The 11,053-nt window shown below is 36.5% G+C and overlaps 1 protein-coding gene across 1 annotated transcript in view; it reads left to right on the top strand.

Moving 5' to 3' along the window:
• Positions 1–10,835, top strand: part of LOC103508480 — a 20,083-nt gene extending 9,248 nt beyond the window's left edge. Inside the window, exons 2-3 of the mRNA XM_026823079.1 lie at positions 10,200–10,284; positions 10,563–10,835. Of these exons, the coding sequence (XP_026678880.1) occupies positions 10,200–10,284; positions 10,563–10,796 (319 nt within the window). The 3' untranslated portion in view covers positions 10,797–10,835. The remainder of the gene's footprint in view (positions 1–10,199; positions 10,285–10,562) is intronic.
• Positions 10,836–11,053: the final 218 nt, after the last annotated feature.

Below are 11,053 nucleotides of genomic sequence, written 5' to 3'. Positions count from 1 at the left end.
CATATTTTTTTTATCCCCCCTTCCTCCTTTTTCCCCCCCTTTTTTTTTTTTTTTTTTTTTTTTTTTTTTTTTTTTTTTTTTTTTTTCATTTACAGGAAGCATGAGAACAACTTCTCAATTTAAGTTGTATACATTCATGTTTGAATTTTATGTACAATAAAAAATTAATTATTAGGTATTATTATTATTAAGTAGATAACTATGAGCACTGACCGTAACTGCAATCTCCTAAAAGGTAAGTACCTACATATACATACCTACCTACTTACAGCGAGAAAGAAAACTTACACAGGTACAGGTATGTAGTAGGTAAGTTACCTTTATTATACATTGTGTATTGCATATATCAAAAACTTACAGGGCGCCCTTTAAACTTATGTTGCTGCTTACCTACTACCTTCACCTATGTTGTACCTAGGTACTCGAGCAAACCTTTTCGTTTCGCGAACTGAAGGTTTACTTACACAGTTGGTAGGTAAGTTACCTTTATTATACATTGTGTATTGCATATATCAAAAACTTACAGGGCGCCCTTTAAACTTATGTTGCTGCTTACCTAGTAGGTACCTACTACCTTCACCTATGTTGTACTCGAGCAAACCTTTTCGTTTCGCGAACTGAAGGTTTACTTACACTTACACACACATTATGCTTGACACGCAATGTGCTAAAACCAGTAGGTATTCACTATCACTAAGTGATTTACTATAATAAATTATAATTGCAAGCATGTGTCACGTCTAAAAAAGAAAAAAAATCATTTGGACAAAATGAGATATCTGGTATACTGGTACTTATAGGTACCGATACTTATTTATTATATGTTTGTATTACTTCGTACGTATACAATCAAAATAAAGTTGCACACACATTATGCTTGACACGCAATGTGCTAAAACCAGTAGGTATTCACTATCACTAAGTGATTTACTATAATAAATTATAATATTGCAAGCATATGTCACGTCTAAAAAAGAAAAAAAAATCATTTGGACAAATAAGTTTTTAAAATACATACATACAAAAATCTCTCGAATTTCGTGTATTACACTTGATGGTTTCAGGATATGGCGAAACCCTTGTAATAAATTTCAAGCAAACACTTGATAGTCCCGAAGCGTTTTTTGAGTTGCGGATTAGATGGAGCGGGGAGGAGAGGACAAAATGTAATTAAAAGACCAATGAAGGGGTATCATTTAAGTAGAAAAAAGAAAGAAATAAAAAAAAGTAGCAAAGATAACAGTAAAAATAAAATGAAAGTAAGGAAACTTGATTAAATAAATAAAAGTTGAGAGAAAAGTCGATTTTGAATTTAGAGGATTTTAACCTGATTGAAAAGTAACAGCTTCTGTGGCGTTTACGGTCAGGGATGGTGAATTGTGAACCCCTCCGGGACTTTTGTTCTTAGAGGAGAAGCTAGTAACTAGTTGTTAGGCTATTAGGTATGTTAATATGTATTAGGTACCTAATGACTTTTTTCGTCGAGGTAGCTATTTGCTATTTACCGGGGAGTAGAAGGGTTTTTCATTTTGACTTTTGTGTACTTTGCATCTATCAGTGGTCATTTGGTCAAGTTCTCTTCATCCTTCTCCTGTTCCTCCTCTTCATCCTCCTCCTCCACCCTCCTCCTTTCTGGTTCTCCTAATCCACCAACTCCTCTCTCTCTTCTCCTTTATCCTCCTCCTCCTTCTCCTCCTCCACCGTATACTTGTCTCTCCACAGACAAATAACTTTCCGTTTAAGTTGTTTATTAAAGTATTTTAAATTATTCTGTTGACTTTTGTGTACTTTGCATCTATCAGTGGTCATTTGGTCAAGTTCTCTTCATCCTTCTCCTGCTCCTCCTCTTCATCCTCCTCCTCCTCCTTTTGACTTTTGTGTACTTTGCATCTATCAGTGGTCATTTGGTCAAGTTCTCTTCATCCTTCTCCTGCTCCTCCTCTTCATCCTCCTCCTTCTCCTTCTCATCCTCCTCCGCCTCCTCCTCCTTCTCATCCTCCTCCGCCTCCTCCTCCTCCTCGACTCCTTCCGTCTATCTGCATGCCGCTTACCACGAAAACTTACTGGCTTTTGATTTTTACTCGGATGATGCAGCGTGAAATGGCTCAGACGCCTTTCCATCAGTTCGCTTTTTAAGCTTTCTGAATTTGTTGTCATTTATTAATTTTGGCTCTTTGTAAATTTTCCTTGTCATGAATGGGACCGTTCCCGATGAGTCACTGAACCACGAAAACTTACTGGCTTTTGATTTTTACTCGGATGATGCAGCGTGAAATGGCTCAGACGCCTTTCCATCAGTTCGCTTTTTGAGTTTTCTGAATTTTCTGTCATTTATTAATTTTGGCTCTTTGCAAATTTTCCTCGTCATGAATAGGACCGTTCCCGATGAGTCACTGAGGTTAAGCAAAGTCGAGCTTAGTTGGTACATATATGGATTTCTGGATAGATCGGTTGACCAATCCGGTAAGTCCTTTGCTGTGTTAACTCCCCATTCCTGACTTCCGGTAGATCCTGTCTCCTCTCGTATCCAATTCCATTTGTTCAAGTATAGCACCAAAGCATCAGTTCCAAACATCTGATTGGCAGCATCACTATAGGCTCCTCAAGAGAAAATAGACTAAGGAAAACAATGGATGAAATTGAGAAGGAAGAGAGACTTTTTGCAAGTAGGTCACTTCTAGAGAAGATCAACACGTAAATCAAATAAAAGAGAGTGTAACATTTCCAGTTTGTTGTTTTTATCGTACAAAATTGGCACGTTATTTAGAGAAGCGTTCTGTTAGCTTTTCCTGTTCAGTTTGTAAACTTTGGATTGAAAACTCAGTTATAGCTATTACAGCTAGATACACGGTGTTGAAAAAAAAGTCAGATACATAGATTTAGATAGGTACTTATAGATACCCAAGTAACCTTTCACATTCACCTTACTTACCTTTTTCACACGATATTGATTCTGTCAATATTGGGTATTAGTTATTTATTTTTTCAGTAACCTTTCACATTCACCTTACTTACCTTTTTCACACGATATTGATTCTGTCAATATTGGGTATTAGTTATTTATTTTTTCTTCTTGTCAGACTGTTGTTCACTTGTGAAAGTGGACCTCTGCATTATTAAAAGACTCGATGGAAAGACAGTTATTATCTCTTTTTACTTTCCTTATCCTAGGAAAGTAAATTGTTATTTTGAGGTATTTTTTGTCAGCATTTCTACACCTCCCATCATCGGACCTCTGCATTATTAAAAGACTCGATGGAAAGACAGTTATTATCTCTTTTTACTTTCCTTATCCTAGGAAAGTAAATTGTTATTTTGGGGTATTTTTTGTCAGCATTTCTACACCTCCCATCATCTCTCTATGTAAATGAGATGACTCAATGTAGATAACTCACCTGTGTATCTACTTACATACGTGAGATATTCATCTCATCCCTACATTTACCTTCCTACCTACTCAATTTGAGAAAGATTCGTGCTGTGAACTCGTGCATGACGGGAAAATCCATGACAAAAATGTGCTAATTTTAAACGAAAGAAGGAGAAGAAGAAAAACAATGTTTCCTTATACCATTCTGATATTGAAGGCGAGAGGAGAGAGAGAGATAATAAAGAAGAGGAAGGGAAAAAAAAGGTATATACCTAAGTTGGCCGAAACAAGAATGGGAATAAGGAGTTGGAATGAACGAGCCACATAAAAAGCAGATAAGAAAGAAGCTGTAGACGAAGTTTTTGGGTTCTACCTAACCCTAGGTATAAATAAGAGAGGGAAAAGACCTCATCGAATATTCACGAGATTGAGGCAAGAAAATAAGAAATAAAGAAAGAAAGAAAAAAGAGAGAAGTCTAAGAACATGTTATCGTCAGTTTGTTTTTCTACTGTTTTTGGTTAGAGTTGTCCCCGACATAGATTACATAGAGATAATAATACCTTGATAGGTAGATGGGTGTAGGTAGTTTTACTGTAGTAGGTATAAAATAGGGATTAGGTATATTATTTGGGGCATAGAGGACATATTAGGCAAAAAGTAATACGGGACAACGTGCTCTGATTTTCAATCTAGCTAATAATACAAAAGGCCCTTTCAATCTTCTCTCTTTCAGCTTTTTTCTCCCTCTCTCTCTCTCCCTTTCTCCCTCTGATCTCTCTCTCTCTCTCTCTCTCTTTCGACCCCGTCGAGATTCCTAGGGAGGAAGATAGAACACCAATCTCACTTAGGGACATAAACGTCTCTCCCTTCGAGGACTTTTTCTTAGTCATTTAGATATTTGGTACCTAGACTCTAGAGGACAAAACTGACAGGGAGAAAGGGAGCATTTAGAACTTGGACTTCATTGAAACTGCTGAAAAAGTCATGGAATTTGAAAATGGGCCAAAGAGTCATGGAAAATCGTGAAAATTTAAAGAAAACCTGGAAAAGTCATGGAATTTGCTATCCGGTCAAAAATTAAAAATGTTCAAATTATGTAAATATCAAGTTTTCCCGGCCTGCGGTGCATTCCCCCTCATATTTCTTGACGTTCTGCATATTGGATATTTTATTTAAATGAAGGGGTAATTTTTTACAGATTTTTAAGTACCTCCGCCCTCTAATTTTCTGGAAAAGTCATGAAATTTCATTCCGGGAAAAGCGTATAAACCCTGTTTTACTTCTTCTTTCCCCACTACTTTCCTTTCTTTCTCATCTCCCTCTATCTTCCTACCCCTCGTCCCTCCTTATTTGGAGGTTCTTATTGTGAATTGGGTAAATAATTATTGTAGGTAGGTACATTAGGTATCGGATTTGGGAAGACAAATTTGAGCTCCTTTTCTTAATAATTTTGTCAAAAAATTTTGTCAAGACGCCTACTGCGCTAATAACTGTAGGTAAACCACTCTAGATTGGCAACAAAATTTAGGATAATTCGTTTGATGAGGTGATCTGGCTGCTCTAATGGTAAACATAGTGTTTTCTTTCTATAGTTTCTATGCTTCTTTGAAATAGAGTTGAAATTTCAATAAATATCATACAAAATAGGCAGAAAGAAAAAAATCCGAGGAAAGAGCCAGGAAAAATGTCAAGAGAGAAGTAAAACCTTAGATAAGACGAGATAGAGAGAGAGGGGAGAGAGAGGGAAGAGAGAGAGAGAGAAAGAAAGAGAGAGAGAGAGAGAAAGAGAGAGGGAGATAGGAGGGAAAGGGGAAGATAATGATGAAGGGTTGGTGAAGTAGGGGAGTAGAAGGAGTGAGAGACTTTTCTGATAATGCTGCGTAACATTCCATTATTGGACACGTGATAAGGGAGCTGATAAGGCTACGAGGGTATAAGGTAGCTAGGTAAATAAAGCAAAAAGAAAATGTATATATAGGATTCGTGTATAGAAAATGTATGGAGGGTATAGAAAAAGTATTGAAGGACCAGGAGAGAAGGAAGAAGGAATTGTAGAGATATAGTACGTTGATTACACTGATAAAGTAAGGAATATAATTGAAGATGGGAGAACGCGAAGAAAATACATAAGTGAAGTACCTACCTACCTATCTACCTACCTACGTAGACAGTTCTTTCCTACATAGCTCCAATCCCTTTGGTGATTAGATCAGACTATAAAGTAAGGAATATAATTGAAGATGGGAGAACGCGAAGAAAATACATAAGTGAAGTACCTACCTACCTATCTACCTACCTACGTAGACAGTTCTTTCCTACATAGCTCCAATCCCTTTGGTGATTAGATCAGACCTACTCAATTTGAGAAAGATTCGTGCTGTGAACTCGTGCATGACGGGAAAATCCATGACAAAAATGTGCTAATTTTAAACGAAAAAAAGGAGAACTTTCCGCGTTAGAAGTTAGAAGCAATAACGGTAAAGTATTCTTAAAAAAAGAGAGAGAAGCACCATTTGTGCGAACATAAATCAAGACGAACGAAATTGAAATAATTTAGAAAATTTGTATGCTTTAATTACTTGATTGGTTGAAGGAGAAAGCTTGAGATTTTTTTTTTAATGAGTAATGAGGAAATTAAGGTAAAATGAAACGCTTAAGTTAACTAAGGACACTTGTAGTATGCTCAGGTGTGCAATATTATGAACTTGAAGCCCCGTCGCGTCGGAAACTGTATTTATTTAATTACCCATTATTATTATCATTTATTTTTTTTTATTTATTTTTACTTCCGAAGTTCCGAGATGTTTACCTTAGGCCGCGGCCAGTCACTATAAATTTCAGACCGTTTATTCCCGGCCATAGGTTCTTCCTAATAGCTCTTTCCTACTTCAATAGGGTCGGCGTTAGGTGAGGCTAAATAACTCAGTATTCCAAAACTATAAAATTGAAAACCATGTCGTATAAATTTCAGACCGTTTATTCCCGGCCATAGGTTCTTCCTAATAGCTCTTTCCTACTTCAATAGGGTCGGCGTTAGGTGAGGCTAATTAGCTCAATATTCAAAACTATAAAATTGAAAACCATGTCATGAAGGGTTAGTCAGAATGAGAACTCGTCTTCTCTCTTTTCTTTTTTGGTGATCCTACCCATGTCATGTCGTACTTACCAATTCAACAAGCGTACAGGTTTCTCTTCCTGCTCTTCTTTTTTACAACTTTGTTTAAGATTAGCGCGAATAAGGAATAGAAAACTTCAAATGTTGAAATGTTACTCCTCATCCATCTTCTACCCCCCCCACCCCCTGTCGCCCCTGTCATATCCTTTAACGCCACCACCGTCACCATCAGGCAGCAGTCACCACATTGTGCAAGAATTTCACTCCCTCCTTAATTCTTGAAAGCTTTTTTTGCTAGGTAAATTTCCAGTTGTTTTAGACTTTTTGTCAAGGCTTATTGAGGTTTGACTTGGTTGAGAGAATCTGGAGTCATTTTGATTGGATCTGGTTTACCTAATCAATTTTGATCTTGATTTACATTGTCCCCTATCCAGTTCTTTCTAATTCAAGTGGAAAGGTAACCTAGCTCAACCACAGAAGTTAAGGAAGTAAGGAAATGTGTGGGATTAAACTTTTTACTGTGGTCGACTGAAAGGGATTTTCTCTTCCTCTCCTTCTTCCTTCCCTCTCCTCTCCCTCCTTAATTCTTGAAAGCTTTTTTTGCTAGGTAAATTTCCAGTTGTTTTAGACTTTTTGTCAAGGCTTATTGAGGTTTGACTTGCTTGAGAGAATCTGGAGTCATTTTGATTGGATCTGGTTTACCTAATCAATTTTGATCTTGCTTTACATTGTCCCCTATCCAGTTCTTTCTAATTCTAATTCAAGTGGAAAGGTAACCTAGCTCAACCACAGAAGTTAAGGAAGTAAGGAAATGTGTGGGATTAAACTTTTTATTGTGGTCGACTGAAAGGGATTTTCTCTTCCTCTCCTTCTTCCTTCCCTCTCCTTTCTTCTGCCTTCTCTCTTTTTTATGAAAATACACGACTTGAATAATTATTTCAGTTTTCCTTTCTTTCTTTTTTTTCTCTCACTTTTTCCTCTCCTCACTTTGAACTTTAAAAAAAGTTCATTATTATTTGTCAAATGTATTTTATTACTCTTAATTTTATTTTTCTACGAAGGGAAAAATGGTGGGATATTACTTTCTGTTCTAAGCTTCTTTTAAAATGAAGCGAACACCAAAGTCATTAGGTTCAGAACTTCCAATTCTGTTCATTATTTCTCTCGCACTTAAGGAAGTTTGAAGTGTTTTCGATGTGTTTTGCCTGTAGGTTTGTAAAATTCTCATGCTTCATTAAGTTATGACTTTGTTAACTTAATGAGAAGCTGCATTTATAACGGGTGCACTAAACAACTGATCATAGGCCTTTGTCTAATAACGGCATCGAAAGATATTTGGGGTATTATTTGTACACTGAAGACTTTCCTGGAAGAGAACATGCGACCTTTTCTAAAATTCACAATAAATTATAGGACTAAAAACATCATCATGGTGATGTAGGTATCTGGTACATTGTAATACCTACTCGTATAATGTAATCGTTTTGATCAGGAGGAGGGTTTTCATTAATGAAGCGAACACCAAAGTCATTAGATTAATTTTAATTAGAGAGACAGATTAGAACTAGATCGATTGGCTCTAGATTTCACTTTTTTTTGGCATCAAATGAGTTTGCTTTGACATTTTTGAAGTAAGCACCAACTAACCTTTTTGAGTGCTTAACCTTTCAAGTTCTTGTCAGTCATTAGATTAATTTTAATTAGAGAGACAGATTAGAACTAGATCGATTGGCTCTAGATTTCACTTTTTTTGGCATCAAATGAGTTTGACATTTTTGAAGTAAGCACCAACTAACCTTTTTGAGTGCTTAACCTTTCAAGTTCTTGTCTTTTTTTTTATCGAGACTTATCGCCATCCTCTCATTATTTCTTATTGTCTGTCCAATCGCCCTAACTTTTTCCAGGCAAGGTCCTTGCCATTTTATTCTCCAGTAGGTACCTATTTATTTTTTATTCCTTGAACCTTTACCCTTTTTTCGCTTGGAGGTGTGAGCTTTCACTCAATTGAGATTTGAAACCTATCGAGACTTATCGCCATCCTCTCATTATTTCTTATTGTCTGTCCAATCGCCCTAACTTTTTCCAGGCAAGGTCCTTGCCATTTTATCCTCCAGTCTTCTAAAATAGTTTTTTCTATATGTAGGTACCTATTTATTTTTTATTCCTTGAACCTTTACCCTTTTTTTTTTTGCTCGGAGGTGTGAGCTTTCACTCAATTGAGATTTGAGACCTATACAGGGTTAAAGGGTGAAACCTAGAAAGAATAAAATCTAACTCGTGGTAACATCTGGACGGGGCGTTGTATGAGTTTTATTATGTTTGCCTTATATCAACCGAGAAATTATTCCTTCTCTTCTCTCTTCCTTTTGCTTTTATCCTTTTATTTCTCCCTCTCCTTTCCTTTTCGTTGTCCTTTCTCTTTTCCTTCCTTTTTGTCTCCTCTATGTGGAGTCAAGAGAATATCATTTTGTTTTTTAAGATAATCTACTTTAAAACTTCAATATGATTTCGCTGAATTTTCTTTTCCAATCTTATATCTTTCCTCTGCCAAGAATTGGGTTAGTAGAGTCAGCATTGAGAATTTCTCTAACCTAATGCTCTGTAAGATTAAGTCGTACAGCGAGATTGCTATAAATAGACAAATTCATATTTTGAAAATTGTAAAACAATAAATTTAATTAAAGAAACCTAGAATTTGGAAGATGAGGTGTAAAGAGCGAGGTGAACTTTCTGTTACCAGGCGATCATTGTCCAACAAGAAGTTTTCTTTGAAAAAGACGCAACTTAAGAATAAAATCTAACTCGTGGTAACATCTGGACGGGGCGTTGTATGAGTTTTATTATGTTTGCCTTATATCAACCGAGAAATTATTCTTTCTCTTCTCTCTTCCTTTTGTTTTTATCCTTTTTTATTTCTCCCTCTCCTTTCCTTTTCGTTTTCCTTTCTCTTTTCCTTCCTTTTTGTCTCCTCTATGTGGAGTCAAGAGAATATCATTTCGTTTTTTAATATAATCTACTTTAAAACTTCAATATGATTTCCTCTGCCAAGAATTGGGTTAATAGAGTCAGCATTGAGAATTTCTCTAACCTAATGCTGTGTAAAATTAAGTCGTACAGCGAGATTGCTATAAATAGACAAATTCACATTTTGAAAATTGTAAAACAATAAATTTAATTAAAGAAACCTAGAATTTGGAAGGTGAGGTGTACATAAAGAGCGAGGTGAACTTTCTGTTACCAGGGGATCATTGTCCAGCAAGAAGTTTTCTTTGAAAAAGACGCAACTCATAACGCCGCTGCTTTGTCTGTCAAGAAGTTATGTGGTCTGTCGTAAACCTTGGGTATGAATCGGATTGGAGCATAATAAACTCGGAAGGTGGTCAGGTCATTAAAATGAACTCTCCTCACATGAGGACCATTCTGACGGTAATAACTAAATAATTTGATGTGTGTCCGGGCCAAAGTCTCTCCCTTCGGGTTTTATCACACCATCTTACATTTTTTATGATACCCATGTTTGAAGACGGAAAGAAAAGCTCGGAGTTCAATGAGAGATATTAAATTTTCTTTTATCACACCCAGAATACTGTTATTACCCTGCGCGATGAAAACATGACCGGGAAATGTTACGCCAATCATTTCCTGCATGAAGAGTAGTCGACTGAAGACCCAGTTGGTGATCGAAGAACCGTTGTACTGAGCGCACGGCAGAGCCCCACGCCAGGCCAAGTTCCAGTAAGCACCAATGGCAAGAAACGGAAGTTGAAGGAAAAGATTCATTCCTGTCTACCTCTACAGGTGAGTATAGTTTGTTCAATCTTGTTGTTGTTGGTATCCCAGTATTAGATGAACTTAGGAAAAGTCTTTGAGAAAGGAATTTAAAACAGACAAGTAGGTATCAAAAAATTGACATGTAGGAAACCCCCCCTTGCACAATGACTACATAGGTTCCTGCCTTGTCATAGGTGTCCACCTATTACCAATTGAGAATTTTAAATAAATATTTTAACACGCTCCTTTATTTATTGCCATCCCAAACTTGAACTTTTTGCCTTCTAAATTTTCTTTCTCCGTAGATATCTGAAACTGACAACCTCCCTCGATATCTGTGCTTCAAATGTGTGTTCAACCTGGACAACTTCTACACATTCCGGAGGAGTTGCGTGGAAGCCGTCAACATGTTGAAAGTATTTGCTGCCCAAGCAATGGAGTCTAAAGTGAAGGCCCAGCAGTCTCAGGCGAATGCAAATACATCTCTGTCAATGGTTCACAACCTACTTCCTCAGGTAATGCTTGATTATATGTTGTAAGAATATGTGTTCATTATGATTAGTTAGCTGAGTGTTACATCAAAATATAATTTTTAAAGCAACTGGCTGTAAAAAAGAAAGGAAAAAAAAAAAAAGTAAAAAAATCAACCAGTCACATAAAATGTCAGTTCCAGTTTTCATCTATCAATCTTCTTGTCAAAATTTGACAACCAAATTACAAGTAGTGGAGTTGTGACTTAAATTTTCTTTTATCACACCCAGAATACTGTTATTACCCTGCGCGATGAAAACATGAC

Source organism: Diaphorina citri, unplaced genomic scaffold (genome assembly GCF_000475195.1).
Source record: "Diaphorina citri unplaced genomic scaffold, Diaci psyllid genome assembly version 1.1 scaffold403, whole genome shotgun sequence".
In the NCBI taxonomy this organism is placed as follows: Eukaryota; Metazoa; Arthropoda; class Insecta; order Hemiptera; family Psyllidae; genus Diaphorina; species Diaphorina citri.
Note: the sequence above shows the minus strand (reverse complement) of the source record. Positions and strands in the feature narration are given on the sequence as shown.